At 43.2% G+C, this 16,700-nt stretch overlaps 1 protein-coding gene and 1 long non-coding RNA gene across 2 annotated transcripts in view; one reads left to right on the forward strand and one right to left on the reverse strand.

The window, feature by feature from the left end:
• Positions 1-6,579: 6,579 nt before the first annotated feature.
• LOC117980211 (uncharacterized) lies at positions 6,580-15,657 on the reverse strand. The gene is made up of 3 exons (XR_004671409.3): positions 15,493-15,657; positions 13,050-13,285; positions 6,580-6,806 (listed from the first exon to the last, which is right to left on the reverse strand). It is a non-coding gene; the product is annotated as an uncharacterized LOC117980211 (long non-coding RNA).
• Positions 14,309-16,700, forward strand: part of MARCHF6 (membrane associated ring-CH-type finger 6) — an 87,057-nt gene continuing 84,665 nt past the window's right edge. Inside the window, exon 1 of the mRNA XM_003821953.5 lies at positions 14,309-15,438. Within this exon, the coding sequence (XP_003822001.1) occupies positions 15,420-15,438 (19 nt within the window). The 5' untranslated portion in view covers positions 14,309-15,419. The remainder of the gene's footprint in view (positions 15,439-16,700) is intronic.

Consider the following 16,700-nt stretch of genomic DNA (forward strand, 5'->3'; position numbering starts at 1 on the left):
CTCATGCTTGTAATCCCAGCACTTTGATAGGCCGAGGCGGGTGGATCGCCTGAGGTCAGGAGTTCTAGACCAGCCTGGCCAACATGGTGAAACCCCGTCTCTACTAAAAATATAAAAATTAGCTGGGATTGGTGGTGGGCACCTGTAATCTCAGCTACTTGGGAGGCTGAGGCATGAGAATCACTTGAACCCAGGAGACGGACGTTGCAGTGAGCCAAGATCACACCACTGCACTCCAGCCTGGGCGACAAAGTAAGACTCTCTCAAAAAGAAAAACAAAACAAAACAAAAAGTAGAAAAAAAGAGAAATAATCCAGTCACAAAATGACAAATTATCGTGTGATTCCACTTATATGAAGTACCAAGAATAGTCAAATTTATAGAGACAAAAAGTAGATGGAGGGTTACCAGGAGCTTGGAGGAGGGGAAATGGGGACTTCGTGTTTAATGTGTTCAGAGTTTCCGTTTGGGGTAACGGGAGATGGATAATTGTGATGGCTGCATAGCACTGTGAATGTAATCAATGCCATAAGTTGTACTCTTAATGGTTAAAGTGGTAAATCTTACACATATTTTACTATAATAAAAATAATTTCTGAAAAAAAGTTTTCAACTTTCAAATAAATGGGTAGACAATTGACAACATTTACGTAAGGTCTGTAGATTATATAATAATGGTATGTCAAGATTAATTTCCTCATCCTGATAAATGTACTGTGGTTATGTAAGAAAATGTCAGCTGGTCCAAAGGTAGTGAGTTATCTCAATTGATTGTTCCCAGACAGTTACAGATCAAACTCCTTCTACTCTTTCCCCGCTTCTCACCACTGCACTTGACTAGTTTTAAGATAAATAAAATGTCTGTGTGTGTGTGTCTGTGTGTATGTATGTGTAAGAAATATACATTGGGGTCGGGCATGGTGGCTCATGCCTATAATCCCAACAGTTTGGAAGGCCAAGGCGGGTGAATCACCTGAGGTCAGGAGTTCGAGACCAGCCTGGCCAACATGGTGAAACCCCGTCTCTACTAAAAATGCAAAAATTAGCTGGGTGTGGTGGCGCATGCCTATAACCCCAGCTACTCTGGAGGCTGAGGCACGAGAATCGCTTGAACCTGGGAGGCGGCGGCTGCAGTGAGCCAAGATCACACCACTGCACTCCAGCCTGGGTGACAGAGCAAGACTTTGTCTCAAAAAAAAAAAAAAAGAAATATACATTGAGGTATTTAGGGACAACAAGGCATCATGTCTACAATCCCCTAAATGGTTAGAAAAAGTAATATATACAAGTTATACCTGTATGGACAGACAGAAAGAGAAGGGTAAAGCAAATGTGGCAAAATGTTAACATTTGGGGAATGTGGGAAATGTATATGGGAATTTGTACTATTATTCCAACTTTTCTATAAGCTTAAAAGTAAGCAGTTTAAAAAATTAGAAGAGGATCAACCAACTGGAATGGGGCATGCTCTAGAGGAAACAATTCTAAGGCCTTAACATCGAGATGCAGTGAGCTGTGTGGGCAGCCAGGGCTCTGGGATGTCCTAATGAGGCAGGCTCAGGAACAAAGGATGCAGCGTCCCAGCCACACTGACTGGTGGGGCAGAGAGAGGTGAGGAACGTTGGATCAGACGCCCCATCCACTTACAGAGATGGGCCAGGATCCAAGGAGGCATGGTGAGCTGGGTTTGGTTCAGATGGGCATCCATCCAAGGAGTTTCAACGGGAAGGTGTGATGGTTAATACTGAGTGTCAACTTGATTGGATTGAAGGATGCAATATTGATCCTGGGTGTGTCTGTGAAGGTGTTACCCAAGGAGATTAAGATTTGAGTCAGTGAACTGGGAAAGGTAGACCCACCTTTAATGGGGTGGGCACCATCTAATCAGCCGCCAGCGAATATAAAGCAGGCAGAAAAACGTGAAGAGGTGAGACGGGCCTAGCCTCCCAGCCTACATCTTTCTCCCCTGCTGGACACTTCCTGCCCTCAAACATCAGACTCCAAGTTCTTCAGTTTTGGGACTCGGACTGACTCTCCTTGTTCCTCAGCTTGCAGACAGCCTACTGTGGGACCTTGTGATCGTGTAAGTTATTACTTAATAAACTCCCCTTTATATATATATATATATATATATATATATATATATATATATATAATATATATATGTATCTCCTATTAGTTCTGTCCTTCTAAGAGAACTCTGACCAGTACAGAAGGTGAGGTGGAAAAGCCAGGAGACCAGTCCTGTTGCTGGGGGTGGAGGAAAGCATGCTCAGCAGCACCACCCCCATCCTCCGACTGCACACCCAACACGGGAGCATCTCATCAACACAGTGATGAGTGAAGTAAGCTGGACACAAAAGGTCCTTACCGTAGGATTCTATTCATGTGAAGCTCACATACAGGCAAACCAAACAGATGGTGATGAAGGTCATATCCATGTCCACAGGGGAGTGGATATTAGCTGGGAAGGGCAGGAGGGAAGTTGGTGGGTCCTGGAAATGTTCTATATCTTGATCTGGATGTTGGTTTCAGTTTATCAAGATGAGCACTTACGCTTTGTGCATATTTTTCTGTATGTGTAAATCCTCCATTTAAAAAGGTTCGGATCGCCCCACCCCCACCTTGGCACAGAGCACTGAAATCACGGTCATCTAAGTGAGGCATTCACGGAGATTCAATGGAGACACGATTTACGCTGTTTGTTATTTCGTTGCTAAGCAACTCAGTCTAAGCTGCACAACTAAGTGACACCATTAACAGCCAACATGGTGGGGAGGGGTGGGTGTGCTAAGACAAGGAGCCCAGCGTGATGGCCATGGATGATTCCTGCTCCCAGCCCCCAATTTGCTGTTGGAGGTGGGGGCTGGGGGTTGGGGGTGCAGCGAGCAGCACAGACCAAACAGAAGGCCTGGCCCCTCCTGGCGTGGGCTGGCTGCAGTGAGCCCTTCCTATGTCTGCCTGCTGCATCCATCGCTATGGCAACCACTTCCCCAGCACTGGGGCTAAAATCAGGTTCTGTGGGTGTCTCGGCAGTGATTGGAGATCTCCCCTGCCATAGAATTGAGTGGCCTGATGAGGAGACAAAGAAGTCACTGCAGGGAAAGGCTGAGACTCGCTAAGCAGGGCCATTCCTGCCAAAGTGGCACAGATTTGAGGCTGGCGCACAGGCCTCAGAGAGAGTGGTGAAGGCTGTCTGAAGGCAGGGGTGGGCAGGATGCCAACAGAAAGACCTAAGGACTGGTTAAAACGAAAACGATGTGGAGATAAACAAAGACCACCCAATGAGAACAAGCAAAGGCTATTCAGGGCTTGCTGTAGAAAAGGAGGCGGCTGCCATTCCTAGTGCTTGGCAGAGACTTGAAGGCAGGCAGAGGAGTGGAAAGCTTCATAGTGGAGGAGGAGAGGCTCCAGGTGTGCCCTGAGTGAAGGCTGCTGGCCTGGGGAAGCCTCAGGTGGCTCACCAGAAGCGAGGCATCCAATGCGACTGGTTAGGGGAGCATGTTGGGCTTTCTCTGGTCCTAAGTTGGAAGCAGCAGGAAAAAGTAGGGAAGCCAGTGGTTATTGATGATGTCCTGACCGTTCTGGGCAGATTGCTGTGGACATTGTGGTTTGGCTTCCTGGACTGGCTGCTGCAGATTGTGGGTCACACTTCTGCTGTCATCTATGGGCTGGCTGCTGTCTGTATATTCTGTCTCTCTATGCAGCAGTTGGGCAGGTCAAGAAAGAGGCCCCTACCATCTATCAATGAGGAGATGGGGCCCTTTGCAGTGTAGGGACACAGCTGTGAGGGCTACCCCAGGAGAAGTAGGACATGAAGCCTCACAGGAAGGAAGGCATAACAATGCCCTTGTCTGTTTGGGGAATACAGACAAGAAGAAAGGTCTATACATGTTTAGTACAGATGAACCAGTCCTTGATCCACAGTTGGTTGAAGTCGTGGAGGCAGAACCCATGAGTACAGAGGCACAACTATATATTTAAAGAGACTTATCTGTTAGAGAGCTACTCATCTGGGACTTAGGGAGCTCACCTGATACCCATTGTAACCACACGCAGCACAGGAGTTTGAAACTCTAGGCAAGGGAGGTAAGTGAGGTTAAATATCTGGCTGAACTCAGAAATCTCCAAGGAGCCCCACATGCTTTCGTGACACAGGCCCTGGGGCCATTTCTCAACTGCAGCCACTCAGGAGGTGTGAGGCCTGGGCAACTCTGCACCTGAGTGTTCTCTGCCTCCGCCCTGGCCTCCTTGGTTGGATGGTGCTTGCGTTCAGCAAGTGCTCCATCCATGCTAGATACTGTAATTATTTTAGAGCTTCTGAATAACTGGTTACAATTTCAATTAAAAATATTTTTAGAATCAATGTCAGTCTCTGTTGGTGCGGCCATGAACTAAATGTCAGAAGCCTGGACTCAGAGTGGGGGAGGGAAGTGGATGGAAGGGCCAGCAGTAGAAACACAGCACCTGTGGGTACATGTGGTACAGGGGAGGGTACATGTAGTCCTGCCTCGGCTATCCGCCCTCCCCAGACTGGCCGATTTCCCCTAGAACTCTGTGTTTTGAGTGAGGGAGGCGCAGTTCTCTAAAAGAAAGGAAGATATTATTGCCAGGAGAAGAAGGAAGGAGAACTTAATAGACAAACATAACATGCACATGCATTCAACGTTTGTGGTCAAATAGAAGACTTAAGCCTAAGGGATCTAGAAATTTTAGTTAGATCCCGAAGTTACATCTAAGCAGTCATAATGGTGATCATTATGTGGCTTCTCCAGCTGATGTTGTAAAAATGATTCTCTCCCAGTAAAGCTAGGCAGTAGTTCCTAATCTAAGTGTAGCCTTTGCCTTCTTTGAGGACAGAAATCAGGCCTTAGACTTGCCTAATCTGCTTGTTTTGGGGATCTTTCATAGCGTATTATACAGAATAAGTACTCAAATGATGTCTTGTTTCAGTTCAGGCTGCTATTTCAGAATATCATAGACTGAGTGGCCTAAATCCTATAAGAACACTCACTAATCCCATCATGGGGACCTTGTCTTCACGACCTCATCTAAACCCAATTATCTCCCAGAGGCCTCACCTCCTAGTACCAGCATATTGGGGATTAGGATTTTAACATATGAATTTTGGGGGGACATAAACATTCAGTCCATAAAACCCAATAAAGACACACGAGAAGCTAACAAGAGATATTCAGCGTCAGAGCTCAATGGTTTCCATGAATAATGGAGTGAGATATGCCAGATAATTCCTCAAGGTTCTTTGGATTCCATGTGTCTAAGATAAAAACTCTTAGGAAGAGTTTCACTTTGGAGCAAATATACAATTTCAGGTTAGAAGTCAAAATATCAGATGAAAATGTATGATCTCTCCACAATATCTGTGGGGGATTGGTTTCCAGACCCTGCACCCAAAATCCATGGGTGATCAAGTTCCTTATATAAAATGGTATAGAATTTGCATGTAACCTATTCATATCCTCCTTTAAATCATGTCTAGATTACTTATAATGCCTAATACAATGTAAATGTTATGTAAGTTGGCGTACTATATATCTACGTTTGTTTGTTTGAGACAGGGTCTCACTCTGTCGTCCCGGCTGGAGGGCTGTGGCGCGATGACAGCTCACTGCAACCTTGACCTCCTGGGCTCAAGTGAATCTCCCACTTCAGCCTCCTGAGTAGCCAAGACTACAGGCACACGCCACCATGCCTGGCTAAAAAAAATTTTTTGGTAGAGATGGGGTCTATGTTGCTTAGGCTGGTCTCAAACTCCCGGGCTCAAGCAATCCTCCTGCCTCAGCCTCCCAAAGTGCTGTGATTACAGGTGTGAGCCACCATGCTTGGCTTGTCATACTATTTCATTTAGGGAATACAGACAAGAAGAAAAGTCTATACATGTTTAGTACAGATGAACCTATTCTTGATCCACAGTTGGTTGAATCCATGGATGCAGAACCCACGAACAGGGAGGGCCCGCTGTAGATTTATTTATTTATTTACGTAGTTTTGAGACAGAGTCTCACTCTGTTGCCCAGGCTGGAGTGTAGTGGCACGATGTTGGCTCACTGCAGCCTCTGCCTCTCAGGTTCAAGTGATTCTCCCACCTCAGCCTCTCGAGTAGCTGGGATTACAGGTGTGCGCCACCATGCCTGGCTAATTTTTGTATTTTTTTAGTAGAGATGGGTTTCACTATGTTGGCAAGGCTGGTCTTGAACTCCTGGGTTCCAGTGATCCTCCCTCCTCAACCTCCAAAAGTGCTAGGATTAGAGGTGTGAGCCACCGCACCCAGCCCCAACTGTATATTTAAAGAGACTCATCAGTTAGAGAGAGACTCAACTGCATCCTAGGGAGCTGACCTAAGAATCACTGTAGCCATATGCAGCACAGGAACCTGAAACTCTAGGCTCAGCTGCAGCCTTTTCAGTGATGAAGTCAATGCTTAAGTCTAGACTAGTGATGAATAAGGTAGCTGTAAGTATGAATAGTTCGTCACCCACTGCTGGGTTTGTATCCTCCTCCAAATAGGCCCTCCTTATTTGCTTCCTGTGGCTGCTGTAGCAAATTATCACAAACTGGGAGGCTTAAAACAACAGAAGTTTATTCCCTCCCAGTACTGGAGTTGAGAAGTCTGAAATCAAGGTGTTGGCAGGGCCACATTTCCTGCCGAGGCTCTGAGAATCCATTCCTTGTGTCCTTCAGCTTCTGGTGGCTGCCAGCATTCCTTGGCCTGAAGCTGCATCATTCCAGTCTTTGCTTGAACCCAGGAGGCAAAGGTTGCAGTGAGCCGAGATTATGCCACTGCACTAAGAAAAAAAAAAGAATTGGAGATTGACACAAACATAAAAAGGAGGTTTTATCTTACTGGAAAAATTATGGGAGAATTTTGTGATAAAGAGCTTAGAAGGTTTTGTAAAATAAACTTATCTTTATAAATAACAAGAATGTTTTTAACAGCATGAACTTTCAAATTTCAGAATAATTTTAAAATTTGGCTGTCCTGCTTAATGACTAAGATAAGAAGGAAAGGATCTGAGGACTTACTCCATAGAATACTCAATAAATGGTGAGACTTGGCAGCCACCACTTTAACCAAGTACTCAAACTCAGAATGTGAATCATGGCACAACCTGACTTTCTGGCCTCCAGATTTACTGTAATATGAAAAACACATAACCGGCCAGGCGAGGTGGCTCACGCCTGTAATCCCAGCACTCTGGGAGGCCAAGGTGGGCGGATCACTTGAGGTCTGGAGTTCGAGACCAGCCTGGCCAACATGGTGAAACCCCTGTCTCTACTAAAATACTAAAAATACAAAATTACAAAAATTAGCTGGGTGTGGTAGTGTGTGCCCGTAATCCCAGCTGCTCGGGAGGGTGAGGCAGGAGAATAGCCTGAACCTGGGAGGTGGAGGTTGCAGTGAGCCAAGATCACACCACTGCACTCCAGCCTAGGCAACAGAGCGAGACTCCATCTCAAAAAAAAAAAAAAAAAAAAAAAGAGAAAAGAAAAACGCATAATCATCTATCAAATATTCTTGCAAAAACATGTTTAACTTGAATCAGATTAAGCCTCTAAGCCTACCTGCTAGTTTATAGGAAATACAGGGGCTAAAGGAACAAGCTAATGACACCAAGAGGAATCAGTCAGATAAATCTATAATGAAGGACATTCATTGCATGATACAATTGTTCTATGGTCTTCCAAAAGGCATTGTCATTGGAAAACAAAAAGTACTAGGACCATTCTAGACTAAAGGAGATGGACTATCGAGACCAAACCAGTGGCAATAAGGGAAACCAGATTGGACCCTTGTTAAACAAACAAAATTATAAGGTCATGCTTGGGACAATTAGAGAAACTTTAGAGTCTATATATTATTATGGTGTGGAAATCGTTTTCAAGGAGATTATTCTAACCTTAGGAGATACATGCTAAAGTATTTAGGGGCAAAGATGTTCAAATATATATACTTTGGCCAGGCTCGGTGGCTTGTGCCTGTAATCCCAGCACTTTGGGAGGCCAAGGTAGGAGGATCACTTGACCTGAAGAGTTTGAGATCACCCTAGCTAACATGGTGGAACCCCATCTCTACTAAAAGTACAAACATTAGCTGGGTGTGGTGGTGCACATCTGTAATCCCAGCTACTTGGGAGGCTGAGGCACCAGAAGTACTTGAGCCCAGGAGGCGGAGGTGACAGTGGGCTGAGATCGCACCATTGCACTCCAGCCTGGGTGACAGAGTGAAACTGTCTAAAAACAAAACAAAACTATATGTATATGCATATTTTTGGAACTGTATATATAATATACGTATATTATATATAATATATATAGTTCCTTTATCATTGGAAATATATATGTTATATATATAACATATAACATATATAATATATTATATATAACATATAACATATAATATATATAACATATAACATATATAATATATGGTATATATTTCCATATATTATATATAATAAATATATATTACGTATAATATAATATATATAATAAATATATATTATGTATAATATAATATATAATAAATATATATTACGTATAATATAATATATATAATAAATATATATTATGTATAATATATATAATAAATATATATTATGTATAATATATATAATAAATATATATTATGTATAATATATAATACATATATTATGTATAATATATATAATACATATATATTATGTATAATATATAATACATATATATTATGTATAATATATAATACATATATATTATGTATAATATATAATATATTATGTATAATATATATAATACATATATATTATGTATAATATACATAATATATTAAATATATATTATGTATAATATACATAATATATTAAATATATATTATGTATAATATACATAATATATATTTAATATATATTATGTATAATATACATAATATATATTAAATATATATTATGTATAATATACATAATATATATTAAATATATATTATGTATATTATACATAATATAGTATATATTAGATATAATTATACACAATATATTATATGTAATCATACATAATATATAATATATAATAATTATATATAATATTACATAATATAATGTATAATTATATATAATTATACATAATATATTATGTAAAATTATATATAATTATACATATTATATATTATATTTAATAATTATATATAATTATACATATTATATATTATATTTAATAATTATATATAATTATACATATTATATATTATATTTAATAATTATATATAATTATACATAATATATAATATATATAATAATTATATATAACATAAAATATATAATTATAACATAAAATATAAAATATATTATATATATTATACATAATATATAATATATAAAAATATAATATCAAATATATAATATATATTATATATTTCCAAATGATACAGAAAGGAATGATATCATTAAAATAAATATGGCTAAATATTAACAATTGTTGAATCTAGGTTGGGCATGCAGGTGTTCATTATATGAATCCTTTAACTTTTCTGAATATTTCAAAATGTTTACAACAAAAGTTTGGAGAAAAGAACAACTGGTCTTCAAGGCCTTCATTTTAGTGACAATCTGGGTTAAATTGTAAGTAATTTTTATGTGAATATTGTATAAGAAATACATGGTGCTCTATTTTGATTATTTGATTTAACTCGGTGTATATCACTGTTGAGCATATCTGCATGAAGTACTGAAAATGAATTCATTATAACCAAGAAATCCCGATGTAAGAGCATAGACACACTGACCCTAATGTATGGTTGTTACTGGATTGATTTTTCAGCTGTGGTATGAATTTGTCTTTTCCTAAGAAAAGCATTCACACACATGTTGCTATTTCAGTGACATAAAGTATCTCCTGGAAAATCATACATTACTCATTCAGCCAAAATTTAGTGACACCCTACTATGTGTCAAGCCCTGTGTTGGCCTTAGGGATACATCAGTACATGAAATGAGGCCTCTGCCATTGGGAAGCCACAGGCCGCAGACTCTCACATGCCTAAGGACAGCCGTGCCCTTGCCCATGGAAAAGTGCAGGGTTCTCTGAAGATTTTGCTTGCATGTAACCTAAAAATTATGCATTGCATATCCTCATTTCTTGATGAATACAATTTTATATTTTATGTTTAAATGGTGGCAAAAGATGTAATTCCAGTTTAAAAATTGAGATTTTAAAATAAAATTGTTTCATTACTCTTTTTTAAATAGTCATAGTGTAGTAGCTTTATAATCTGTGTTTGCTAACTTCCATACCTGAGGTCTTTGTGGATGGTTTCTGCTACCTGTTGTGTGTTAGTTCTTGTACTACGTGTGTGTTGTCACACACACACACACATATCTATCTGTCAAAGAATCTCCACAAATAAATTTCTAGGGACAATGAGTAGCACACAGGTATATTCTTCCACAGAGAATTTGTGTTTGCTTTTGCCAGGTGCTTAGGGGGTCCCAGCAGTCCAAGATTACATCAAACTAAACTCACTGCTTAAGATTATTGGATCACTAGGGTATGAATTTGGGGTACAGTCTATGCCAGGGCTGATTCATGGGCATAAATTTTCTGGAACTTTTAAAAAATAAGGCTCAGATAAGTTTCCTAAAAGTCTCCAGGAGAAGTCAGATTTACTTGGTTCACCATTCCCCTGAGAGAGCAGCTGTGTGGGTCTTGGGCGAGGCTCCTGGTGGAAGGTCTCTTAACAGATGCCTTCCCTTGGGCAGGCTCTGGGCTTTGACAGTCGTCCTTTTTGCTGCTAGAAACTGTCAAATAGAAGTTCAAGTTTGTCTGGTTCAGCAAAACAAAAGCAGCCTTCATGTTCCATTTACTTTTTGGTATTCTCTCTTGTCCTTAGATTTTGGCCTGGTAGGCCAGGCATGGTGGCTCATGCCTGTAATCCAGCACTTTGGGAGGCTGAGGCGGACGGATCACTGGAGGTCAGGAGTTTGAGACCAGCCTGGCCAACATGGTGAAACCCTGTCTCCACAAAAATTCAAAGATTAGTCAGGAGTGGTGGCACATGCCTGTAATCCCAGCCACTCAGGAGGCTGAGGCGGGAGAATTGCTTGAACCCAGAAGGCAGAAGTTGCAGTGAGCAGAGATCACACCACTCCAGCCTTGGCAGCAGAGTGAGGGAGACTCTGTCTCAAAAAAAAAAAAAAAAAAAAAAAAAAAATTTTTGGCCTGGTAGTTACCTTACTATTTTTGTCAGGCGTTCAGTGCTTTTAAGAATCTGTTTTCTATATTTTATATAGAATTTCCAATTGTTGGTCTAAAAAACCCAGTCTGCCATAGTCTTAGAAAGGGAAGCAAACATCACCACTTTTCTCAGTACTTTAAATGAGAGGTTCTTTTAACCTAGGATTCATGCATGGAGTTCAAGGCATCTATATACCTCCCTGAAATTTCATGCAATGTTTTGTGTTTAACCAATTTTTTCTAGGAACAAAATCCATAGATGTTATCAGATTGTTAAAGGTGCCAATGATAGAGACACCCTCAAATTTGATAACTATTGCTTTAGAGTTCTATCAGTACCTAGTAATTTTAATTAAAAAATGATTTTAGAATGATTTCAAACTCACAGAAAAGTTCCAAGTAGAGTGCAAGACAATCTCCACATTGTCCTCACCCAGATTCGCCAATGTTAACTCTGCCCTGACCCCACACACAATTAGTCTTTTTCTGAACCATTTGGGAACAAGCTTCAGACCCGAGTCCACATTACCCCTAAATGCTATAGTGGGTATTTCCCCAAACAAGGATCTTCCAAATCAAGAAGTTAACATCGCTACAAGACCGTTCACAGAATCTATATAAGTTTCAATTTTTCAATTTCAACTGTCCCAAGAATATATTTTTTAAAAAATTGGACTGGGCGCAGTGGCTCATGCCTGTAATCCCAGCACTTTGGGAGGCCGAGGCGGGTGGATCACGAGGTTAGGAGTTCAAGACCAGCCTGGCCAAGATAGTGAAACCCCATCTCTACTAAAAATACAAAAATTAGCCAAGCATGGTGGTGGGCACCTGTAATCCCAGCTACTCAGGAGGCTGAGGCAGAGAATTGCTAGAACCCAGGAGGCAGAGGTTGCAGTGAGCTGAGATCACGCCAGTGCACTCCAGCCTGGGCAACACAGCAAGACTCTGTCTCAAAAAAAAAAAAAGTGTGTAATATTTACTTCACAGGATTGCTATGGATGTTCATTGGACATAATAAGGAGTTTGGTTAGTTGTCATTGTTAGTTTGTTACAGTTACACTATGTCCCCCTACACTTCCCCTCTTACTCATTGCTTATTGGGGTATGGAAAGCCAGCATTGCTATAGCATTCTCGCAGCACAGTAAACACACACACACACACACACACACACACACACACACACACGAGGCTGGAATCATGGGTATACTATGTCTTTAATAAAGGATCTTTCTTGGCCAGGCACAGTGGCTCACACCTGCAATCCCAGCACTTTGGGTGGCCATGGTGGGCGGATTGCTTGAGCCCAGGAGTTCAAGACCAGCCTGGGCAACATGGTGAAACCCCATCTATGCCAAAAACAAACAAACAAAAAAACAAACCACAAAAATTAGCTGGACGTCATATGCCTGTAGTCCCAGCTACTTGATACTCGGGAAGCTGAGGTGGGAGGATCACTTAAGCCAGGGTGGTGGACTGTTGCAATGAGCCAAGATCATGCCACTGCACTCCAGCCTCGGTAACAATGTTTCCAAAAAAAAAAAAAGTATTTTTCTTGATTGGACAATGAGAATTCTAATTGTAATGGATATCTATTGTTTGGTCCTCCCCCTTCTTGTGGGAAACGGTCTTTCTCTACTTCCACAAGGTAGTGTCCATTGTTCTTACCTGAAATGGCAGTTACAAGAACATGACAATGTCCATGTTCTTAAAGATCCTAGATCTTTGGCACAATCATTTGATTCACGGACAGGCAACTAGCTGGACCAATGAACTAGCCTTCCCTGAGAATTTTTAACTTGGGACTAGAGATCATCATCCTTACCTCGCCTGTCTGTTGATGAGGCAGAAGATGAAATGTTGGGAGCTGTCAGTGGCCTTGTTTCCAGACATATGGAGGAAGCTGGTCTAACAGCATGAAGCCAATGTGCAGAGAGAGTGGCAGAGCTGAGCCATAGGGGCAGAGGCATTCTCGTTCTAGTAGTCCCAGCAGTCCCTCCCCTTCTTGGAGTCTGTCCATATCAACAGTACATTCCTCCCTTCTGCCTAATAGTTGAGTTCCTGTCAATGGCAACCAAGAGAGGTGTGACTGATTCATGTATTCAAAGGGCTGTTGTGAGAACTTGTGCCTGACTCACAGTGGGGACTCAACAAATGTTGGTTTATTACTCTTATATTTAACGCCTAAAGTCTGAATGCGAAAAGGTTAGGGCAATTCCAGAAGGAATTACTATGCAGAAGGGAAAACTGGTTGACAGGTTAACTTTCCTTTGAACATCACAAGGGAAGGCACCTAAAGACAAAAGGAAGGCTTCCTCCACGCCCCCCATACACACACATTCCCTTCATCCTAACCTGGCTCTGCAGCTCCGAGGGTCACATACCTGCCCTTGGCACTACTAGTACTTCCTCCAGCAAGTCTCAGTCTTTCTTTCAGAATCCTTCGGCCCTTATGCCATGTAACATCTGATCGGCCCGGTCTTTGCCTCTAGTATCAGCAGGCCAATATGTGCTCTGCTACAGGTCTTACAGGGAGGGTGAGCTCTTGGAGTTGGATCAGAAGGAGAGGGGCTGGGGAAAGATCGTCTTCAAATTGTTTCTTTGGCGGTAGTATATATAAACATATTTAGGCAGGGCATAGTGGCACATGTCTATAACCCCAGCACTTTGGGAGGCCGAAGCGTGAGGATCGCTTAAAGACAGGAGTTGAAAATCATACTGGTCAACATAGTGAGATTGCAGTGAGCCATTATCGCGCCACTGCATTCCTGCCTGGGTGACAGTGCGAGACCCCTTCTCAAAAAAAAAAAAAAAAAAAAAAAAGAAAGAAAGAAGAAAATCATAAGCAAACAACAACAAAAAAACAAATTTAAAGAATGGCGGTCTGCTTAATTCTCCGTGCCAGCCCTTGAAATCAGTGGGTATTATTATGTAGAGTTTGAGTTCTTTCCTCCCTTGAGTAACATGAGTGACATCAGTAACATTAGTCAAGCGCTGCTCTTTTTGAAAGACTGTATTTCATTATTTTTATTCTAAACCTTACTCTGTTTGATGAAGATTGGGGGAGGAGCCCTCCCAATTCCACCGCCCACACATAACAGCGGTTGCTAGCATTCTTTATTTGTGCTAGGTCATCTGCCTATTGCTTAAACATTTTTCGAGGCTGGAAAGACTGCTCCCACTCAGGCAATTCTGACGTGGCGGCCCTTCTAATTTATATTCTCTAAATAATTCTTCATTTAGAGAAACAGTCAAGGATTACAGTGAGGGAGGGTGACGTGCTGACGGGGACAGAGCTTGGCTTTTGATCATTCTCCCCTTAGCTCTGCCCAGGCAAGCGTCCCTAACTCAGGGTATCGGAACCGATCTCCCTTAGAGGATTATGTTTCAACCACCAGCCTCAGCGGGTTACTCAAATGTCCTTCCAGCCAAATGCAGAAGTCTCCCTGGGAGTAATTTTGGTGAAGTCAGCTTTTGCCTTTTTCATCACAGGCAGGCTTTAGTAGTTCCTCAAAACGTGCACCACAACTGCCCGGCTGCCAAACAGAAATGCTGATGCCTGGGCCCACTCTAGCCATTTGGCCTCGGCATCACGGTGCGGGAGCGTGGGGCGCAGACTCGCATTGTCACAGGAACCTCCCGGCCTTCCGAAGAGCCCCGCGCCGGGGCCTTTGTCTCGCACGTCGGCTGGGGCTGGAGCTAGGTTCTCGCAGCCTCCTCCCACCGCTCTGCGCCTTCTTTGTCCCTCCAGAAGCCGCCATCAAAGCTCAGCTCCTGATTAGGTTTCGGCCCCGCTGGCCGGCGCAGTCTCGGCGACTACCCCAGGCGGCCTGGCGCACGCGAGGATTCGCCGCGCCCCAGATGCAGGTGCCTCCCCTCCTTAGCCGCCGACCGACAGTGCACGCCGCGGCCGCCGGAAGTGACAGCGCCTGTCGTTGGGGAGCTCCCGCCCCTTCCGCCTCGGCGCCCCGCCCAGGCCTCGCCCCTAGGTGTTCCCGCCCCTCCCCCTCCCGTGTCGCTCGCTTTCTGTCAGCCTCTCTCCCTCTCCCTCTCCCCTCTCCTTCCTCTCGCTTCCTCTCTCGCACCTGAGCGTACGCACCTGCCCGGGCCCGGCTCCCTCCTCCTCTCCCCTCCCTCTTTCCCCGCCCGGCCGCGGGAGCCTCGTGGCTGCGTCACCGCCGCCCCCCCAGACAAGATGGACACCGCGGAGGAAGGTAAGTCGGCGACGCGCGGCGCCCGAGCCCTTGCGTCGGCGCCCGGGTTCGTACCCCGGCCAGGTCCGCGGCGCTCGAGGTGGGCTGCTGGATCGCGGCGGGGCGGACGCCTGGGCCGTTTGTCCACCCGCTGGGCCTCTGGGCCGGTGAGCGGAAGGTGACCCTCTGCGCGCCCCCCGCGGTTTCCCGCCCGCGCCGCCGAGGGGGGCAGGGGCCCTGCCGGGCAGGGGCCGGGGCCGGGGTCGGGGCCTCGGGGCTGCTCCAGGCCGGCGTGGCCTCCCTTGTCCCCGCCGTCGCGCGCTGGCCCAGAAAAGGGGGCCGCTGTCGCTGCCGTCCGGGGGCGTTTTCCGCACCCTTCCCCCACTGGGTTTTGTCTTTCTTTACGTCCTTCTGCCTATTGCTCGCCAGGCCCTACCCCCTCGCGACAGAACTTCTTTGTTGACTTTGAAACTTCGCGAAAAATACCCCGCCAGATGACGGCCGAGTGGAGTGAGCTGACCCCTATTGAAAAGCCTGGTCCTCGGCTTGCCTGCCGCTCGAGAATCTGTTTACTAAACGGGGAGGCTCTTTTGTTGCGATCCATTTGGTTTTAAATCCTTGACACCTATAAGCAGGGTTCTGTTTGTTTTGTTTTGCGATTGCTTGTGTTTTGGATACGGTTACATTGAACAAACTGACCCTTGTAAAATGAATACTTAAGATATAAACGTCCACACCTTATGTCTCTTCAAACGCATTTTCTTACCCACCGAAGGTAGTAGATTATTTTTAACCAGCTGTGTTTTTAAATGAGTGGTGAGTTTATAGAGGAAATTACTAAATTTTGCTTTTTTTGATGTTCCGGTTATCGTGCAAATGCTTTTCTACTTCAGGTATATTTATGGGGGTATAAGCGTCTTTCAACCTTATGGGTTGCGATTTTGGCGATTTTAAACGAAAATGAATTATCAGACGCCGTCATGGAGTGCAATAATGAGTGAAAAAAGTTTGATATTATCTATATAATGAGTTGATAACGACTTATTTTTTTTTTAAAGAAGTCTTGCCTTTAATAAAAACCTCAACTATAACATGTGGCACTTGATGTACATTCGCGTTCCATCTTCGTAAAAAGCCTGTGGAATAGGTAGGTATTATCTTTTATAGATGTGGAAATGTAGGCTTCGTTATTTTAATAGCTTGTCGAAGCTTTACACAGGTAGTAAGAGACAGATTTGAACCTAGGCATTCTGATTGCAAGCAATTTCCCTTTCATTATGCCA

This window comes from Pan paniscus, chromosome 4 (genome assembly GCF_029289425.2).
Source record: "Pan paniscus chromosome 4, NHGRI_mPanPan1-v2.0_pri, whole genome shotgun sequence".
NCBI classification, from domain to species: domain Eukaryota; kingdom Metazoa; phylum Chordata; class Mammalia; order Primates; family Hominidae; genus Pan; species Pan paniscus.